General features: G+C 39.8%; 1 protein-coding gene across 2 annotated transcripts in view; it reads right to left on the reverse strand.

The window, feature by feature from the left end:
- BAZ1B (bromodomain adjacent to zinc finger domain 1B) overlaps positions 1–22,394 on the reverse strand; it is a 98,883-nt gene that overhangs the window by 44,293 nt on the left and 32,196 nt on the right. For both annotated transcript variants that reach the window (XM_066382372.1, XM_066382373.1), the window contains exons 6-9: positions 22,114–22,311; positions 9,679–11,380; positions 3,009–3,147; positions 1,373–1,506 (exon numbers count right to left, since the gene is read on the reverse strand). In XM_066382372.1, coding sequence (XP_066238469.1) covers positions 1,373–1,506; positions 3,009–3,147; positions 9,679–11,380; positions 22,114–22,311 — 2,173 coding nt within the window. The remainder of the gene's footprint in view (positions 1–1,372; positions 1,507–3,008; positions 3,148–9,678; positions 11,381–22,113; positions 22,312–22,394) is intronic.

Consider the following 22,394-nt stretch of genomic DNA (forward strand, 5'->3'; position numbering starts at 1 on the left):
GGTGTGCGGGGGACCCGGGTTCGATTCCCGGCCAGGGCACATAGGAGAAGCGCCCATTTGCTTCTCCACCCCCGCCCCCCCCTCCTTCCTCTCTGTCTCTCTCTTCCCCTCCTGCAGCCAAGGCTACATTGGAGCAAAGATGGCCCGGGCGCTGGGGATGGCTTCTTGGCCTCTGCCCCAGGCACTAGAGTGGCTCTGTTCGCGGCAGAGCAACGCCCTGGAGGGGCAGAGCATCGCCCCCTGGTGGGTAGAGCGTTGCCCCCTGGTGGGCGTGCCGGGTGGATCCTGGTCCAGCGCATGCGGGAGTCTGTCTGACTGTCTCTCCCCGTTTCCAGCTTCAGAAAAATACCAAAAAAAAATAAAAATAAAAATACTAACATAACGTATGTCAACTATAACTTTAAAAGAGCTTTACAGCCTGACTTGTGGTGGCGCAGTGGATAAAGCGTCGACCTGGAAATGCTGAGGTCGCCAGTTCGAAACCCTGGGCTTGCCTGGTCAAGGCACATATGGGAGTTGATGCTTCCAGCTCCTCCCCACCTTCTCTTTCTCTCCTCTCTCTCTCTCCCTCTCTGTCTATCTCTCCCTTTCTCTCTCCTCTCTAAAAATGAATAAATAAAATTTAAAAAAAATTTTTTTTAAAAAACAAAAAAACTTTACATTCCAGGATAAAAATTAGGCATGAGACTAAGAAACAAAAAATTATATATACAATACATATATTTAGAAAAGTACACTTCTGTATTTATTTTGCCAACTGAACATATCCATGTAACCAGAACCCAGATGAAGAAAAAAAACATTATCACTCCACTTTTATGACCCTTTCTCAGTCACTTATTTTTAGTTGAATAGTTGTTTCTCATGAGAATTTTAGTTAAATGATATTTAGAACCTTATTTGTTTTGTTAGCTATCTTGAATCACAGCATATGAAAAACTGGTAGCCAGGGAAAAGATTATTCACAAATACTGAGTAAATAAAAGTGGAAAAAGAAAACATATAATTGCCTTCTTAGCCTCCTTACCTCAATCCTAACCCTTGAGGTACCTACAAATAGAATTGCAAAGAACAAAGTTTGAAAACTAATCATATAAAATCTAATACTTAAACAAGATGTTATTATACTCAGACTTTATACGAGTAATTTTCAAACTCTGTATCTAGTCACACAATGCCTGCGAAGTTGGTAATCACATGTTAGTTTCCTCCCTTCTTTCTGTGCATTTCACATCCTCCCACCTCACTCAAATACACCTACCTAAGAAGGCAATAAAGAAATTTTACAAATGGAAAAGGTGACAGGAGGACAGACAGTCCTTAATATTTACCCCTACTTGAGGAAGGTAAAATAACTAATAGATATACGTACTACGGGGACAGTAATCCTCATCAGGAAAGTCAGCACGGTTTTTGCGGTGACGGTTGAATCGGTAGTCAATGCTGTCATGTACCCAGCCTTTTTCGATGAACAATCCTGGAACTTCATCTGAGAAGAGCCAGTATCTACAAATCACAACCACATATTAATAAAATAATTATACATCATGAGATGTGACTTTATTGTTGGGGAAGATGATTACAAAACATTACTAAACATTCAGATATAAACAAATTATAAAGTAAATCAAATGCCAAAATTTTTAGAATTTGAGACTTGTCTAACCTCTGTAGTTTTATACTTCTAATAATTCTTTAGATTCTATACAATGTACACATTTAAAATGCATACAATTTTTAAAGATCTCTATTTGGTTCACATTTCATCTATCATCACAATTTAAGCTCCATATATGTAGTATCTTAAGAACAGGGTCATGTCTTTATTTAACTTCAAAACCCTAGCATTTGGCAAAGTAAATATTCAATGAATGTGTGAACAGCAATTCTGTTTCCAAAATCCATGACAAGGAAACAAGGAAGCTTATCTACTTAAACACTTTAGACAGTTTTGTTTTTTGTTTTTGTTTTTGTTTTTTTTTTTAAGAGAGAGAGAGAGAGAGAAGGAGAGAGGAAGGGAGGGAAGGGAGGCAGGGCAAGAGAGAGAGAAAGTGAGCAAGAAAGACAGGAATACTGATCTATTCCTGTATGTGCTCTGACGGGGGATCAAACTGGCAACCTCTGTGCTTTGGGATGATGCTCTAACCACCTGAGCTATCCAGCAAAGGCAGTTTCATAACTAGTGAAACTACAAAGGCTCTACAAGATGACAAAAAATTAAGTTTAAAAATTTCGCCCTGGCCTGACCTGTGGTGGTGCAGTGGACCAAGCGTCGATCTGGAACACTACAGTCACTGGTTCAAAACCCTGGGTTTGCCCAGTTAAGGCACATATGGGAGCTGATACTTCCTGCTCGTACCCACTTCTCTCTCTCTCTCTCTCTCTCTCTCTCTCTCTCTCTCTACCTCTCACTCTCTCTCTTCTCTAAAATAAAATTAAAATAAAAATTTTCAAAATAAATAAAAATACTAAATATTTTGCCCTGGCCAGTTGACTCGGTGAAGAGAACACTGGCCTGACATATGGACATCCCAGTCAGGGCACCCAAGAGAAATGACCATCTGCTTCTCTCCCTCCCTCTCCCTCTTCTCTCCTTCTTCCCTTCCCACAGCCAGTAGCTCAATTGGTTCAAGCATCAGCCCCCGGTGCTGAGGACAGCTCAGTGGTCCTAATGTGTCAGCCTCAGGTGCTAAAATTAGCTCGGTTGATTTCAGCATCAGCCCAAGTGCGGGTTGCCGAGTGGATTCCAGTGGGGGCGCATGTGAGAGTCGATCTCACTATCTCCTCTCCTCTCACTTAAAAGAAAAAGTTACCTATGCCTGACCTGTGGTGGCACAGTGGATAAAGCATCAACCTGAAACCCTGAGGTCGCTGGTTCAAAACCCTGGGTTTGTGTGGTCAAGGCACATATGAGAAACAACAACCAGTTGATGCTTCCCAATCCTCCACCTTTCTCTCTCTCCTTTCCCTAAAATCAATAAATAAAATCTAAAAAAAAATAAAGTTACCTATTATGGTTTCGATCTGTACCAATAGGAGTCCTACGCAAAACTAGTTTTGCCTTGGCAATTCCCTCCTGGAATGCCTTCTCAGCAGCTGCTTTGTGTTTTCGTATTCGTTCTTCTTCAGCTTCACGTTCTAGTTTCACTGTTAAAGACAAAAAGAATCAACTAGATTTTTTTTCTAGTAAATTCCACTCTTAAAAATTAAATAACATCTGGAGTGAAAAGTCCCTGGCATAAAGTACATTTTCATCAAGGTTTAGTTTCCAGCTCCTAAATCTAACCTGTTTTAAGAAATGACATGGCAGCAATTTCTATCTGGTCCTCTTATGTGCTTTGAATTTTGGTAATGTCTTAGCCATCAACATAAAATCTTCTCTCCCAAAATTTAACTTAATTTTAATAATTAAATTGATTTTATTAATAATTTAAAATGTAACCTTAAAATAGTCCTTAAATGGAATTAAAATATTTTATGACAGTCATAGGATCTTCAAAATGATTCGGATAAATAAAACTAGAATAGCTATTTCAAAGTAAAACAAATTTCAGCCTTAAAGAATTTGATATATTAAACTTATTAGTCTCGGTGACAAGAATAAAGAAATAAGAAAGCAACGGCATAGCCATGGCAAGGTTGCTCCATAGATAGGGCATCATCTTGGCATGCTGAGGTTCCAGGTTTGATCCCCAGTCAGGGCACGTACGAGAAGCAATCAGTGAGTGTACAACTAAATGATACTAAGTGGAAAACCAAGTTGATGCTTCTCTCTTTTCTCCACCCCCTCTCAAATCAATGGAAAAACTAAAAAGAGAGAGGGAGAAAAAGAAAGCAAAGGCAGGAAAGCACTAGTAGAAAGTAACAGTTACTGCATACTGAATACTATTTTTTGAGTTAGCACTGTTAAGAACATACGCAAAAAAAGTTTTAATCTATTTATTTCTGATCATTCATTATATGGGTTTATTCTATACAGACGGAAATTTCCCATAACAAAAGTCTGAAAAAAAAAAAAAAAGAAGCCTGATTATCTTGCCTTGTAAGTTTTTCCATACTATCACAAATATTGATACTGTAAGTTTAAAGTACTGCTCTTCATAATGCCAGAATTTTTAAACCTGATCCTCTAATGGTGGCAAAATCTACAATATGTGAGAATAGAAAATATGCATCTATCTAATAATATTACTTTTAAAAAGGTAAGACAAATCTCACTTATTTAAAACCAACATGGCATGTTGCCTTTAATATAGTTTTTTAGCCTGAATGAGCCATGTTTGCAACAATGAATATAGAGGAGATCAGTACACAAAGGTAAATGATAAAGAGTAATGGCCGAGCCCTGGCCGGCTGACTCAGTGGTAGAGTGTCGGCCTGGTGTATGGATTCGATTCCCAGGTTCAATTCCCGGCCAGGGCACACAGGAGAAGCATCCATCTGCTTCTCTACCCTTCTTCTTTCCTTCCTCTCTCTCTCTCTCTCTCTCTCTTCCCCTGCCACAGCCAAGACTCCATTGGAGCAACGTTGGCCTGGGCGCTGGGGATGGTTCCATGGCCTCCACCTTAGGCGCTAGAATGGCTCCGGTTGCAATGGAGCAACACCCCAGATGGACAGAGCATTGCCCCCTAGTGGGCATGCCAGGTGGATCCTGCTTGGGCGCATATGGGAGTCTGTCTCTCTGCTTTCCCGCTTCTCACTTCAGAAAAATACAAAAGAGTAATGGCCAAATCACAATAAAGGAAAAACTCCTCCTGCAGCTACAAACAAACAAAAAACAATCTAGGGCAAGTTATCAAAAGACAACCAAATTTAATTTCAGCAGTTACAACACTGAACTAAATATTGAAAAACCTGAATTCTACAATTCAACTACTGGCCTTGGCAAAATATTAACATTCTTTGTCCTTTGTTTCTCTATATCAACAATAGAATGTCATCTTCCTAGCCTTTCTCCTAGGTTAAGATAAATATAACACAGATTAACATTTTAGAAACTCAAAAAATCATTGTTTCAGGTAAAACACACTAAAATGCAATATAAATAAAGTTCATCCATATGCTGTTTTTATATGGAATGCAATTATACTGTCTTTCAAATTGGAAAGTACATACATACACATACAGAGTGAGCATATACTATATATAAAAGCATTTCAATGGCCTTAAGTAGTATAACCTAAATCTGTTTTAAAATAAATTTTTCTAATGAAAGAATGAACAAAGTTGTTTGACTTAACTAAAATCTCTCACACATAATTTAAGACTATTTCTAAGTGTCTACCTACCCATTCATTAGCATTTATGACAAATAGTTTTTCCCATTGTCATTTCATACACTGGCATCTTTCATAAGGTTTAAAATTGTATCAGTGATCAAAATCATTATCTTAAAGACAAAACAACTAATAAATTTAGTTTATTGTAACAACAATTCTGAAACAAATTTTCTGTACAATGTAAGAGATAAGTAGATATTGATAGAGATAAAAATAGTAGATATCGATAGCAGGCTGACAGCTGTTGGGGGAGGTTGGGAGTTTAGGTGGGGTTGTAAAGGGATTGGGCAAATAAGGAGAAAAAAAAGAAAAAAGGCATGGACAGAAGACAACAGTACTGTGACTGCTGGGGGTTGTGGGAGGTGGAGGGGGGTATATGGATGATGACGGGTGATGGAGGGGGACTTGCTTGGGGTGGTTAACACACACAGATGGTGTGTTGTGGAGTTGTGCAGCTGAAACCTGTATAGTTCTGTTGACCAGTGTCACCATATTAAATTCAATAAAAAGGAAAAGAAAGAAAGAAAACATATTGATATTGGTAAGTGCCAGATTTCTCATTAATACAAGAAGGAAGATACAAACAGAGAATGAGAAAAGCAAAGCAGAACCTGGGTACTGATGATAATTTGGAATAAATGTAACCAAGTACAAAATTTATACTGAAACTACGCAACACTGAAAGAAATTTAAAAACCTAAGTAAATGAAAAATATCTCGTATTTAAGGGTCAGAAAGCAAAATACCATTATGATACCAATAAATTAGCTCTATAGTTTTAATCTACAGATCCTAAAACTGATCTAGAATAGATTCAAAGCAATATCAATCAGAATCCTAAAGGACTTCTTTGTAGAAGTAACAGGCTGATTTTAAAATTACTGTGGGATTGCAAGGAGCCCAGAACAGCTATAACAATCTTGAAAAAGAACAAGTTAGATAATTCACACTTCCCCACTGCAAAAATTATTACAAAGCCACTGTAATTAATATAAGGATAGACATATAAATCAATGGAATAAAATTCAGAGTCCAGAAATAAATTGATACATCTATAGTAAAATGATTTTTGACAAGAGTGCCAAGATCATTCAAAGGGAAAATAATAATAAACTTTTTCAACAAATGATATGGGAATACACAAAAATTAATTCAAAATGAACCAAAGACCTAAATGTAAGAGCTAGAACTCTAAAACTTTTAGAAGAAAACAGAGGGGTAAATAAATATTCATGACCTTAGATTCAGCAATGGACTCTTTAGGTAGGACACCAAAACCACAAACAAAGGAAAGAAAATAATGGACTTCATCAAAAATTTTAAAGTCTGTGCCTCAGTGGACCATATCAAGAAAGTAAAAAGCCCCTGACCAGTGGTGGCACAGTAGACCACTGACCTGGGACACTGAGGTCCCAGGTTTGAAAACCCAAGGTCGTCAGCTTCAGTGTGGGATCATCAAAAATGATTCCATGGTCGCTGGCTTAAACAAAGGTCACTGTCTAGGCTGGATCCCCCCAGGTTAAGGCATATATGAGAAGCAACCAATGAACAACGAAGTGCTGTAACTACAAGTTGATGCTTGTTATCTTCTTCCCTCCTCTCTCTCTCTCTCAAAAAAAAAAAAAAAGTAAAAGGACAATGTATAGGCCCTGGTTGGTTGGCTCAGTGGTAGAGTGTCAGCCTGGCATGTGGATGTCCCGGGTTCAATTCCTGGTAGGGCACAAAGGAGAAGCGACCATCTGCTTCTCCACCCTTCTCACCTTCCCTTCTCCCTATTTCTCTTTCCCTCCCACAGCCAAGGCTCCACTGGAGGCCTCAGCCAAGGCCCAGGTGCTGAGGATGGTACCATGGCCTCATCTCAGGTGCTAAAATGGCTCCGGATGCATTGGAGCAATGACTCCAGATGGCAGAGCATCTCCCCCTAGTGGGCGTGCCGGGTGGATCCCTCAAAGAAACTACCATGTGGGAGTCTCTCTCTGCCTCCCTGCTTCCCACTTAAGAAAAGTACAAATAAAAAGGAAAAAAGGACAATGTAGAAAAGAGATGAAAATATTTCAGATCATATATCTGATAAAGGATTTGTATCTAGAATATAAAAAGAACTGTTACATTCCAAAAATAAAAAAGAAATAATCTAATTTTAAAATGAACAAAACATGTTTGGCATCATTAGTCATCAGGAAATGCATATCAAAACCATAATAAGATACCAATTTACGGCCCTGGCCGGTTGGCTCAGCGGTAGAGCGTCGGCCTAGCGTGTGGAGGACCCGGGTTCGATTCCCGGCCAGGGCACACAAGAGAAGCGCCCATTTGCTTCTCCACCCCTCCGCCGCGCCTTCCTCTCTGTCTCTCTCTTCCCCTCCCGCAGCCAAGGCTCCACTGGAGCAAGGATGGCCCGGGCGCTGGGGATGGCTCTGTGGCCTCTGCCTCAGGCGCTGGAGTGGCTCTGGTCGCAACATGGCGACACCCAGGATGGGCAGAGCATCGCCCCCTGGTGGGCGTGCCGTGTGGATCCTGGTCGGGCACATGCGGGAGTCTGTCTGACTGTCTCTCCCTGTTTCCAGCTTCAGAAAAATGCAAAAAAAAAAAAAAGATACCAATTTACAACCACTAGCATAGTTATAATCTACAAATTATTGTATATAATAAGTGTTGGTGAGGATGCAGACAAGTGGAAAAATCAGAACCCTCATACAATGCTTGTAGCAAAGTAAAATTGTGCAACTACTTTTAAAAAGTCTGGCAGTCACTCATATGGTTAAACGAAGTTACCGTAGACCAAGATATTACATTTTTAGGCATAGAAATGAGAATTTAAATATATATATACACACAAAAACTTGTACACCAATGCTTACAACATTATTCATAATAGCCAAAAAGGTAAAACAAACCAAATGTCCATCAACTGATAAAATGTCACATATCCAATCAATGGAAGACTAGTCTATTAAAAGGACTATTAATACTGAAACATGCTATAGTATGGATGAACTTTGACAACATTATGCTAAGTGAAAGAAGCCAGTCACAAAAGATCACATACTTATTACATGATTCCATTTATATGTTACATCAAGGGCAGGCAAATCTAGAGCCAGTAGTCAAGTGGGTTGGGAAGATAGGTAGGTGGGATGATAATAGCTATTGGTATGGGGCTTCTTTTTTGTGATGAAAACGTTCTAAAACTGTGGTAAAGGTTGAATATATCTGTGAATGTATTTAAAAACACTGAATTGTATACTATCAATGGAAGAAATGCATGGTATATGAATTCTTTATTATTTTTTAAGCTTGAGAGAGGGAGAGAGAGAGACAGACAAGAAGGGAGAAAGATGAGAAGAGTTGATCCTCATAGTTGTGGCACCTTAGTTTTTCAGGGATTGGTTTTTCTCATATTTGCATTGACTGGGGGGCTCCAGCTAAGCCAGTGACTACTGCTCAAGCCAGTAACCTTGGGCTCAAGTCAGTGACCATGTGGTCATGTCTATGATCCCATGTTCAAGCTGGCAACCCCACGCTCAAGCTGGTGAGCCTGTGCTCAAGTCAGCAACCTCGGGGTCTCAGAACTGGTTCCTCACCATCCCAGGATGACACTCTATCCATTGTGCCACTGCCTGGTCAGGCTAATTATTTCTTAATAAAGCTGTTTATTATGTATTTATTATATTATTATTTTTTTAATTGATTTTACAGAGAGAAGGGGGGGTGAAATGAGAAGTGTCAACTCATAGTTGCTTCGCTTCAGTTGTTCATTGATTGCTTGTCATGAGCCTTGACAGGGTCAGCCCAGAGTTTCAAACCTGCAACCTCAGTGTTCCAGGTCAACACTCTCTATCTATTGCAGCACTGCAAGTCAGGCAATAAAGCTGTTTATTTAAAAGTTCAGATTTGATGGTGCCATCAAAGCCCAAAATTTTTATGTTCTTGTATCTTAATAAGGGAAAGATTAAGATCTCACTTGGCAACTGTGCAGAGGCTTCAAATACCTTGTCATTCAATTATTACAATCTTTACAAGCACATAAGGAAACAAAGGCATGGATAAGCAACCTGCCAAAAGAAATATACCTAAGTCTGAGGTACAAGTTTGAACCCATATTAGCAATTCCCAAGTCATATGTTATTTTCACTATACCTACTTATGGAATTGGTCCAAAACAGAAAACCCAGAAAAGATGTCAATATCACATCACATCAATATAAGTCAAACTATTATTAACTGCAGAATGCCAAGCTTAACACTTCAGCTAGATTACATACATAGTAGGGTCTAGGTTATTACATAGAAAAATAACTAGGTATCACAAACAGAGACTCTACCATTACCTCAGTATTTTCCTTACCTGTACTATCTTCTAAAAAGCTTCCCCTTTTCTCTCAATACAAGATTTTACCTTTCATCTCTCTCTCCTGGATTTCCCGCTCCTTCTTAGCCTGAATGGCAAGCAGTCGCCTGCTCTTCACAGTACTAATCATGTCTTCAGCTTCCATATCTACCTGGGGCTCAAACTTCACAACTTCTTTTTTCCTATCAGTTTTGCCTAACTCATTCTCTTCTTTTCCATTTTCTTTATTTCTGGCTTCCATTTCTTTCCGTTTCTGTTTCTCTGCTCTCTTCTTATCGTTTTCTTCCTTTAATACAGCAAGCCGTTCCTTCCACAACTCTGCAGACATCTGCTGTCTGGTTTCCATGTGGTCTTGCACTGAATATGTCATAAGAATCCGGTGACAGAGTGCTGTCAAGATCTGTAGCTTCTCTTCTGATGTTAGCTCAAAAAATTCAGAGGTTTCCAGCTTTTCTAAGAACTCATCTTGTACCTCATTGTCCTCAAATGGTGCTGAATCTTTATTGTCATCTGTTTCTGAGCCCTCACTTTCCTCCTGAACATCAGATTTGCGCAAGCAGAGCCGCACCAGCTCTGAAACAGAATGCAGAGTCAGAGGGATTTCCGACAGCTTCATTCCCAATTCACCATAGTCCTCTGCTATTTCATCTTGTAATAAAGTCTGTAAAAGGATGACCAATACTCTATTCAGGTATAAAAAACCACCCTTTTCTGCACTCAAGGCTTCCATGAGGGACACAGCAGTAATAGGATACTGAGCATCTGGTAAGAGTAGCCCAGAATAACAGCTCAGAAACTCCACCACCATGGCAACATCCCCAAAGAGTGTATTGGGTAGCCCTTCAGGTGTATCCACCAATCTAAATGCTGGAAGGTTTTTTCCAGTTAACTCTTGGTCCTCGTATCGCTTCTGTTTTTCTAGTTTCTCAAGCATTTCTTTCTCCCTCCGCTCTTTGGCTTTCTCCTTCAGCTTTTCTCTCAGCTCCGCTCGTTTCTTTTTCAAGTATTCTTTGCGTTGCTCTTCAGACATAGAGGCCCACCTTTTTTTGTGCTCTAGAAGCTCAAAGCGTTTTTGAACAATACTTCTCAATTCTTCTGGAAGACGAGCTCTATCTTCTGTAGAGAGAAGACGAGCTGTTTTAGAGATAACACAGGACAGGGCACTCTTCTTGTCTTCCCTGTCTTTGTTTTCTTTGTAGTAGGCAATAAGGTGTAGGGCAGCAGGAGGCAAATGTTTATGAGGTTTACTGGAGGACCGGGGTGTTCCCCCAGAATTCCGTGGGGCTCGTGTCATCTTCTGAGTGCCTTTGGCCATATCCAACAAAGTCATCTGCTTCATTTTAGTTTTAGGAGTCTTCAGGCCCTTTTTTGGAGATCTGGAATTCCCTGTGGATTTCTGTCCATTCAGAATGCCTTTGCTTCTGCCCTTCGCTTTCACAGGCTTGTCGTTGTGCTTCCCTGGTTTCTTGGCAGGTGGACCTTTTTTAGGAATGTGAAAGTTAGCATGTAGCTTGTTGGTTGACATCATCTTCATCACTTCTTCCAGATGCTCTTCTGGAGATTTGGAATTCTTTGAGTTCTTCACCTTGAGTGGTGAACCATTCAAGGATTTCTTCAAGTGTACATGACACCATAACTTAGGATTTAGTGGTGAATTCAGAGAAGAGTTGTCGGTCTTGGATTTCTTTGAGGGCTTCCTGTCTGGGGATCCAGTATTCTTCCTCTTAGTAGAAGGGTTGAGAGTCATATACTAGAATTTAAGAATAGGAGCAAAATTAATTTTAAACACTGACTTAAAGAAGCAATATTTAAGTATCCTAAAGGCTCTCTTTCCATTATTAGGTAAAACTATAAATTCCTTTCTCTTCACAGATACTATGTCCCTGAAAAATCAACAAAAGGAAGTTAGCTGATGTTTAAGCCATATCAGCACAAAATTTTCTTGATACCCAGGCCTCAAAAGCTATACTCCAATATTAGGCATTTTTGTTGTGCAAGTAGTTTTCTGTTTATATCCAGATTAGCAGCTCTTAAATACTTTAAGAAACTGTGGAAACCCCCCCAAAAAAATTCAAAAATTATGCAAACAATTTCAGAGTCCATCCATGGATCACAGATTGAGGACATCTGATCTAGATAATGGCAACATGTGAGAAATTTTAAAAGTATTGCTATTAAGATAGGACTGAGTTTTTAGTCTTTAAGCCAGGGTCCCCAAACTTTTTACACAGGGGGCCAGTTCACTGTCCCTCAGACCGTTGGAGGGCCGGACTATAAAAAAAAAACAACTATGAATAAATCCCTATGCACACTGCACATATCTTATTTTAAAGTAAAAAAAAAAAAACAAAAAACAAAACGGGAACAAATACAATATTTAAAATAAAGACCAAGTAAATTTAAATCAACAAACTGACCAGTATTTCAATAGGAACTAGGCTCCTCTCACTGACCACCAATGAAAGAGGTGCCCCTTCGGAAGTGCGGCGGGGGCCGGATAGATGGCCTCAGGGGGCCGCATGTGGCCCGCAGGCCGTAGTTTAGGGACCCCTGCTTAAGCCTTTGTTCCAGTTGGGAATAGTCTACGCTCTAAAGTTTTACATTTAAAGTTTACCATTTAAGTATTTTTGTCTCAATTCAGAAGCATATTAAAAGTATCAGTGAATATACTAATAACAAAGATACTGCTCACAAATAAAGTACCCTTGAGACTCTAGCCTTATAAGTCCTCAAACTCCCCTTTGACTTCTCCCCACACCGAAAGAACTCATTCCCATATATATATTAGTAACTATGAGCCCTCTAAAGCAGGGGTCCCCAAACTTTTTACACAGGGGGCCAGTTTACTGTCCCTCAGACCGTTGGAGGGCCGGACTATAAAAAAAAACTATGAACAAATCCCTATGCACACTGCACATATCTTATTTTAAAGTAAAAAAAAAACAAACAAAAAAAAAAACGGGAACAAATACAATATTTAAAATAAAGAACAGGTAAATTTAAATCAACAAACTGACCAGTATTTCAATGGGAACTATGGGCCTCCTTTTGGCTAATGAGATGGTCAATGTGCTCCTCTCACTGACCACCAATGAAAGAGGTGCCCCTTCCAGAAGTGTGGCAGGGGCCGGATAAATGGCCTCAGGGGGCCGCATGCGGCCTGCGGGCCGTAGTTTGGGGACCCCTGCTCTAAAGTCTCAATTTCATAATGTTCTCCTTGATCATCCTCTCACATCTAATTCATTCTCTAGTACTCCAACTCTGTAATTCTTCAATCTGACCAGTATCTTAAATCTGTTAATTTTATCACTTTCACCATGCTTACACTTTCTATCCTAACCCAGATTAAATTCCACAGTTAATCATCAGTCAATCTTGCATGAAACTCCAGTTCCCTTGTGCCCCTTGCTCTATTATATCTAGTCACTCCTGGCCTGCACACAGTCAGCTTAAATACGACTAGAATAAAAGATACATTGACAGTGTATGGTATTATTTCAAATCATAATGAAGTACCTTCAATGAGTCCTGAATGCCACCAATTAATCATAATATATTCCCTTAGTTCATTCACTTTCCTACTTTCTAATAATAAACACATCTGCTCCTGTCTTCTCAACTTCTATCTTATCCCTATCATACAGAATTAGTTTAATAAATTAGTACTAGCCTGACCAGGCGGTGGCGCAGTGGATAGAGCGTCGGACTGGGATGTGGAGGACCCAGGTTTGAGACCCCAAGGTTGCCAACTTGAGCACGAGCTCATCGGGTTTGAACAAGGCTCACCAGCTTGAGCCCAAAGTTGCTGGCTTGAGCAAGGGGTCAGTCTGCTGTAGACCCCCCCCATCAAGGCACATATGAGAAATCAATCAATAAACAACTAAGGAACCGCAACAAAGAATTGATGTTTCTCATCTCTCTCCCTTCCTGTCTGTCCCTATCTATCCCTCTCTCTGACTCTGTCTCTCTGACAAGAAAAAAAAAAAGAATATAATCAAAGAAATTGAGGAACAAAATAGAAACAGAGGCAGGGTCATAGGGAACAGATAGACAACCGTCAGAGGAAAGGGGGAAGAGGGGATGAGAACAAAGAAGGTGAATGAATTAGCCAAAACCCTATATATATATATAACACATATATACAGACAACAGGGTAGCAATAGCCAGAGAGAAAGGGAGAGTGAAAGTAGACAAAAGGGGACAAAATGGGGATGAAGAGAGACTTTGCATGGGCCATGGGGGGGGGGGGGGGGCAAGATGCAGTGTGTAGAGAGTGTTTTATTGGACACTTGAAACCATATCAACACAAAAAATTAAAAATTTAAATTAAAAAAAAAATACATAACCAGAGAGCCCTAGTCAGATAGCTCAGTTGGTTAGAGCATTGTCCCAAGGTGCAGAAGTTGCCAGTTCGATTCCAGACAGGGCACATATAGGAACAGATCGATGTTCCTCCTTCTTTCTCTCTCTCTCAAATGAATAAAAAAAAAATATATATATATATATATATATATATATATAGAGAGAGAGAGAGAGAGAGAGAGAGAGAGAAACTCACAGAAGAACCAAGAAAGCACAAGAGGTATAAATATGGTCTGCAATGAATAAGTGACCATATACTTAACAAATCCTTGTTCTGGCAAAGTTCTAGAACTTTAAAGGCCAATGTGCCATTTAAAAATTACAGGCAAGCCCTGTATGTGCCTCTCAAGAGCTAACCATCCTCTTCAACTAGCCTTGAAAACTTTCAGAGTACAAAATAGATTGCCACATTTTCTAATGATCATGATCACTAAAAAGGAAACTAATATGAGACTATGTTTCATTTTTACTATTTTAAATAGATATTTTTTAATAGGGTCTATTATAATTGGGCTACTTCTTAACTTACTGGTTATATTTCTATTTAAAAAGTCAAACTTAAAAATGTTTTAAGTCAAATTTAGCGTAAATTTCTTTACATTTCCTCGACTTAGAAGCATTATATTATGCAGAAATAATGCAAGAAAAAGATGAGATGGCTTAACCATGAATGGGTCCAAGTACCCATTTTTATTTATAAAGTGTGTAATTTTGCCAAGCCACACCATACAATTTTTTTTTTCTTTTAAAAATGAAAGAAATTGCCTGACCAGGTGGTGGTGCAGTGGATAGAGCGTCAGACTAGGATACGGAAGAACTCAAGGTCACCAGCTTGAGCACGGGCTCATCTGGCTTGAGCAAAAAAGCTCACCAACTTGGACCCAAGGTCACTGGTTCTAGCAAGGGGTTAATCGGTCTCCTGAAGGCCCGCAGTCAAGGCACATAGAGAAAGCAATCAATGAACAACTAAGGTGTCGCAACGAAAACCTGATGATTGATGCTTCTCATCTCTCTCCGTTCCTGTCTATCTATCCCTCTCTCTGACTCTCTCTGTTCCTGTAAAAAATAAAATTAAAAAATAAATTTTAAAAAATTAAAGAAATTAACTCACCCAACCCCCTCCCAACAGGCCAGCTCCCCGAGTAAACATCCTTCAGTAACTGGGTCATCTCAGCATAGGGCAGGCTGGGCAGTCACAGCCAAATGGGAGCCAGCATGGCTGGACTCAGGGGGATCTGAAAAAGTATAAAACCACTTACTTATGTGCTAATGGTCTCCCCTATCTCCTATTTACCTATGAGTAGTATATAGGAAGGGAGAAACAAATGGACATCTGAATTAGCAGTACTATAGTTTTGGCAAAGGACATTCCTAATTGCTAGACAGGAAAAAATATTTGTCTCAACAACATGAGAAGCTGTAAGGAAAATAGTTATGTATATACAATTCTATACTTGTTCCTTGTCACCTGGAAACCACCACCACAAATAAGAAAATTAATAAAATAGAAATAAAAAATCTTTATAACAACTAACTCAGATGCTAAATTTAATTTAATAGTAAGCAGCAAGAACCAAAGACTAGAAAATTTTGGCAATCTATATTTTGATTCTTAATTTCATTCCTCTCATTCACCCAAGGAACCATGTTAGGTGTTTCAAGGCAACACGTATCTCAATCTCTAGATATGCTTTATAAGCATATCTGTAAAATGTGTTACTATAAAAAATATATTTTAAGTGTTCTAAAAATTAATATAATTTATTTGTTAAAGTACTTCTGCTCTAGTCTCCAACTCATAAACAAACCTCAAAAGCCACCTAACCAGGCAGTGGCGCAGTGGATAGGGCGTCAGACTGGGTTGCAGAGGACCCAGGTTTGAGACCCCGAGGTCACCAGCTTGAGTGCGGGCTCATCTGGTTTGAGCAAAGCTCACCAGCTTGGACCCAAGGTTGCTGGCTTGAGCAAGGCATTACTCAGTCTGCTGAAGGCCTATGGTCAAGGCACATATGAGAAAGCAATCAATGAACAACTAAGGTGTCGCAACGAAAATCTGATGATTGATGCTTCTCATCTCTCTCCATTCCTGTCTGACCCTATCTATCCCTCTCTCTGACTCTCTCTGTCTCTATAAAAATAAAAATTTAAAAAACCAAACCTCAAAAGCCAAAATTTAAAGAAAAATCTTAGGGCTATGAACAGTTAGTTGAAACATTAGTTATTAGGGAAGAAATATTTTTTTTTTTTTGTATTTTTCTGAAGCTGGAAACGGGGAGAGACAGCAGACAGACTCCCGCATGCGCCCGACCGGGATCCACCCACCGGGATCCACCCGGCACACCCACCAGGGGTGAAGCTCTGCCCACCAGGGGGCGATGCTCTGCCCCTGGGGGGGGGGGGGTCGCTCTGCGCGACCAGAGCCACTCTAGCGCCTGGGGCAGAGGCCAAGGAGCCATCCCCAGCGCCCGGGCCATCTTTGCTCCAATGGAGCCTTGGTTGCGGGAGGGGAAGAGAGAGACAGAGAGGAAGGGGGGGGGTGGAGAAGCAAATGGGCGCTTCTCCTATGTGCCTTGGCCGGGAATCGAACCCGGGTCCCCCGCACGCCAGGCCGACGCTCTACTGCTGAGCCAACCGGCCAGGGCCAAAAAATATTCTTTAAAATATATAATAATTAATCCCTGGCTAGCTAGAACATAGTCCTGATATGCCACAGTTGTAGGTTCGATTCCACATCAGGGCACATACAAGAATCAACCAATGAGTGGATTAATAAGTGGAGTAACAAATCAGTGTTTCTCTCCCTCTCTTTCCCTGTCCCCTCTCTCTAAAACCAGTAAATAAAAATTAAAATAAACAAACAGCCTAACTCGTGGTGGTGCAGCGGATACAGCAATGACCTATGACGTCAAGGTACCAGGTTCAAACCCTCCAAGGTCACTGGCTTAAGTAAGCGTGGGCTCATACAGGTTAAGTACGGGCTCAACAGGCTTAAGCGTGGGATCACTGACATGATCCCACGGTTGCTGACCTGAGCTCAAAGGTCACTGGCTTGAAGCCCAAGGTCACTGGCTTGAATACGAGTCACTGGCTCAACTGGAGTCCCCATCAAGACACATATGAGAAGCAATCAATGAACAACTAAGATGCCACAATTACAAGTTGATGCTTCTCATCTCTCTCCCATTCTAGTCTCTCTAAAAAACATTTTTAAATAAATAATAAAATATGCAATTATGTCAGTAGTAATGAGACAATTATATCATGTGCCTTCTGATATAACTCACTAAGAATACAACAGCCTGACTAGACAGTAGTGCAGTGGATAGTGTCAGACTGGGATGCAGAGGACCCAGGTTCAAAACCCTAAGGACATCAGCTTTAGAGCGGGCTCATCAGCTTGAGTGTGGGGTCACTGGCTTGAGTGTGGGATCATAGACATGTCCCAATGGTCGCTGGCTTGAGCCCAAAGTCACTGGCTTGAGCAAGGGTCACTTGCTCTGCTGGAGCCCCCAGTCAAGGCACATATGAGAAAGCAATAATGAACAATTTAAGGAGCCGCAACAAAGAATTGATGCTTCTCATCTCTCTCCTTCCTGTCTGTCTGTCCCTATCTGACCCTATTTCTGTCTGTCACACACAAGACATACAAAAAAGATATGAATTCACTAGCCACATACCTATTACACTTATTGTAGACATCACAAAACATAAGAGCATTCTTGTTCTTGAATAATCTATATTCTTGAGCCATGATGGCGAACCTTTTTATAAAAACCACCCACTTTTGCAGTGCTGGTCAATCTGGTCCCTCCCGCCCACTAGTAGGCATTCCAGCTTTCATGGTGGGCCAATCCCGGTGCCGTTGGGTTGCTCCACTACCACCCACCACACGGTTTTTATAAAAAGGTTCACCATCAGAGTTCTAGAGTATACTTACAAGATCACAAACACACTCTTACTATCACACTCTACCCTTCCCAGATGGTATTCCAAAATTCTGTACCTCTAAATAATTTTCCTCTCCCACCTAAACTCTCCCCAGCATTCCTTTCCTAAAAATTACTTGGAATTTGCCTCCTCACTCCAAGCCACATCTCTCTGAGCAATAGTTCAGCAGCCTAGTAGAACATTAAATTCTACAAAAAACGGAGAAGACAAAATATTTAACCTATTGCCTTTAGGAAAGGTGAATGTTGTGTGATCACTCTTATTTTCAATGCATTATTTAAAATTTCCTTTAGTGCCTGACCAGGCAGTGGCACAGTGGATAGAGCATCGGACTGGGATGCGGAAGGGCCCAGGTTCGAGACTCCGAAGTCGCCACCTTGAGCGTGGGCTCATCTGGTTTGAGCACAGCTCACCAGCTTGGACCCAAGGTCACTGGCTTGAGCAAGGGGTTACTTGGTCTGCTGAAGGCCCAGGGTCAAGGCACATATGAGAAAGCAATCAATGAACAACTAAGGTGTCACAATGAAAAACTGATGATTGATGCTTCTCATCTCTCTCTGTTCCTGTCTGTCTAATTCTCTCTCTGTCCCTGTAAATAAATAAATAAATAAATAAATAAATAAATAAATAAATAAATAAATAAATAATACTCAAAGGTGGGCAGTTCGGTACCCTGTAAAGGCACATACAGAAACAGATTGATGTTTCTCCCTCTTTCCCTATCTCTCTCTAAAGTAATAAATACATTTTTTTTTAAATAAAATAAATTTGCTTAAAATGAGAAAAAAATCCAAAGCACTGTTTTATGGTCTACTATCAAAGTCTTTACGATATTCCATCCTGGCTAAGATAATAAAAGACCGTTAAAAAAATTAATTTTACAAAAAGAAAAAATAACTTTTACGTAAAGCTCATGAGACACAAATCAGTGAAATATTAAATAGTTAATATTGAGAAATAAGAAATTATTGTTCAAGACAGGAAAAATACATAAAGAAATAAGCATATGCCCTTAATTTTGTAGACTGGTATTTTACATAAGTCTCAATTTCTCTTACTAGGTAGAATCACTACCATCTTATAACAGTTTAGTCTACACAAGCTTACTCTTCTTAGTCTCAACCTGAATTATAGCTAAATGTCATGAAGTAATATTTTAAGCACTCATTAGAAAATTTAAAAGTAGCCAATTTCTTCAGAAATTGCTTTTCAAGATACAACTTCCTGGAATTCTAGTCTCTGGCTCCTACAAAAAGCATGGAGCAGCTTTTCCATTCTAAAAAATCTCCAACAACTTTTACTCATAAATACTCAGTGTTCGACGTTATTCATATATTTGAATCACTAAACTACAACATACAAGACAACCATAAGATAGAGAAAAACATTAAAGGACTCAAATGATTCAAGAGTCTAAAACCCATTCAGAGATGACTATATAGAATTCTCATACAGTAAAGATAGTAATCTCATGTTATAAGCACCAAAAGCCTTATCAATTATAAAACGTACAGCAATGAAATAACAAGGAATTAAAATTTCCCCTCAATAAATAAAAATACTAAATAGAAAAAAATTTAGATTTACTATAGTTCCATGGAAAATTTAGTCCTGATCTAGAAAAACCACAATCCTAAATTCTTCTTTTCACGTAAATAATAAAAATTTAGCCCTGGCAGGCTGGCTCAGTTGGTTGAAGCATCATCTAGAAGCGCAGAGGTTGCTAGTTTGATCCTCAGGGCACAGACAGGAACAAACTGATGTTCCTGTCTCTCTCTCCCTTCCTCTCTTGCTAAAATCAATCAATCAATCAATCAATCTCTCTCTCTCTCTCTCTCTCTCTCTATATATATATATATAGTTTTAAGCTTTTTAAAACATATATAAAGCTTTTTTAAAAAAATTGCAAAGAGCATAATAAAAGATATTGCTTGATCATGCTGCTCCAGAATAAGAAAATATGCTAAATACTAAACTATGGTCAGACATCTTTATCAATATTTGGAGATAGCTCCAGCCGGTTGGCTCAGTGGTAGAGCATCCACCCAACATGTGGATGTCCAGTTTGATTCCTAGACAGGGCACACAGAAGTGACCATCTGCTTCTCCACCCCTCCCCCTCTTGCTTCTCTCTATCTTCTCTTCCCCTCCTGCAGCCAAGGCTCAACTACAGGGAGTTGGCCCAGGGCACTGAGGATGGCTCCATGGCCTCTGCCTCAGGCTCTTAAAAAAAATATGGCTCCAGTTGCAACAGAGCAAGGGTTCCAGATGGGCAGAGCATTGCCCCTTACTGAACTTGCTGGGTGGATCCCTATCTGAGCGCATGTAGGAATCTGTCTCTGCCTCCCCTTCTCTCACTAAAAAAAGTAGTAATAATAATAATAATAATAATCATAGTAAAAATAATGTTTGGAGAGCCCTGGCAGTTAGCTCAGTGGTAGAACATTGACCTGGCATGTGTATGTCCTGGGTTTGATTCCTAATCAGGGCACACAGGAGAAGCAACCATCTGCTTCTCTTCCCTTTCCTTTCCCCCTTCTCTCTTTCTCTTTCTCTTCCACAGCCATGGCTCGATTAGTTCAAGCAAATCAGCCCCAGGCACTGAGGATGGCTCTATGAAGCCTCTACCTCAGGAGATAAAAATAAGGTATGGCCCTATACAAGCAGAGCATTGGCCCCACACAGTGGCTGCCAGGAGGATCCTAGTGAAAGTGTGTGTAGAAGTCTATCTATATCCCTGGTCTCTCACTTAAAAAATAAAAAATTGGAGAAACAAAATTATTTCTCAATATACTTTTGTCAGCAACTGACCAGGCTGTGGTGCAACGAATAGAGCATCGGACTGGGACGCGGAGGATGCATGTTTGAACCCCTGAGGTCACCAGATTGAACACAGGCTCACCAGCTTGAGCGTGGGGTCGCTGGCTTGAGCATGGAATCACAGACATGACCCCATGGTTGCTGACTTGAGCCCAAAGATCGCTGGCTTAAAGCCCAAGGTTGCCAGCTTGAGCCCAAGGTTACTGGCTTGAGCAAGGGGTCACTCGCTCTGCTGTACCCCCCACCCCCGTAAAGGCACATATGAGAAAGCAATCAATGAACAACTAAGGAGACTAAGGAGCCGCAATGAAGAATTGATGCTTCTCACCTCCCTCCCTTCCTGCCTGTCCCTATATGTCCCTTTCTCTGTCTCTGTCACAAAAAATAAACATATGTATATATATATACACACACACATATGCACACACACTTGTCAGAAAGCAAAATCAACTTAAGATAATTTAATAATTTAATTTCATGACTCGAGATATTCTTTGTTTTTTCACAATTAAGGAGGTGGGGAAGAAATTCTGAAACTCTGGCTTAATTTTAATAGACCAGCAGCTCTCTCCTTTCTAGACCAAGATGAAAATATCAGTATGTAAATTATTTAATTTACCAACACAAGAAGCACAAATACTCTCACAACCTATATAAAAAAAAACCTCACAACCTATATTAAAATCATACTGGAAAAACTCTAAGATAGAAAAGACAATTAGAAATTGGAGGCCAGTGTCCTGGCTTCTGTCACTTTCTGTTGTTTCTCATTAAACTAATCTCTTTTTCCCCATCTGGAAAAAGTAAGATTACTATATTTATACATACCATATAACTTCATAAAAATGTTCTGGAGATCAAATGAGATAAAGAAAAAACCATGTTCTCAAAAGGAAAGTGCTAGATTTTCTACTGATCCATCATACAAAGTAATACTCATTCCAAGTCCTTTTCAAGGCTGCCAGTATATCTGATCATCTTTTCTGATGTATATAATCAGTTTTCATTTTTAGGAGTCAATTTGCAAAATATTTTTTTGTGTTTATACCATACCTCATTCCAAGAAGAAACTGAGGCAAAAAAGCATATATATGTAGTTTGTTTTATCTTTAATTATGTAACCATAGTAAAAAAATAAATTGAACTAGGGGACATACTCAACATGGTCTCTCCCCTACCAACCCCACATATTGAAACCTGTATGAAATAGAAATATCTGAAAATTTTTTAATTCCTCATCTGATGTTAGAGTTCAAAATCGGCTATAAATCTAATCCTACTAAACCCATCTGAGAAAATATACTCATCTAATAATGTTCTATCTTGCTAACCAAAAATTTATAGTGATCTTACCTTGTATGGATCAAGTAGAAAGTCACTGAACTTGCTAGGTAAGGAATACTTCTTCACCAATTCGTCTTCTACCACCCAAGGTGCATTTTCACCAGTGCCAGCCCGTAAGGCATTATGCCGTATAAAGTATCGAAGTATCTCCTTATTTGGTGGGCGTTCTGTACGAATCAAGCTGTCTGCTGGCACATTACTGATGATCTAGATGAACAAATATAAATAACTCATCACTGGGGTAAAAAAGCAATTAACCAATGAGAACAAAGATTAATGTTCTCTCCAGA

The sequence above is a fragment of the Saccopteryx leptura genome, chromosome 4 (genome assembly GCF_036850995.1).
Source record: "Saccopteryx leptura isolate mSacLep1 chromosome 4, mSacLep1_pri_phased_curated, whole genome shotgun sequence".
Lineage (NCBI taxonomy): Eukaryota > Metazoa > Chordata > Mammalia > Chiroptera > Emballonuridae > Saccopteryx > Saccopteryx leptura.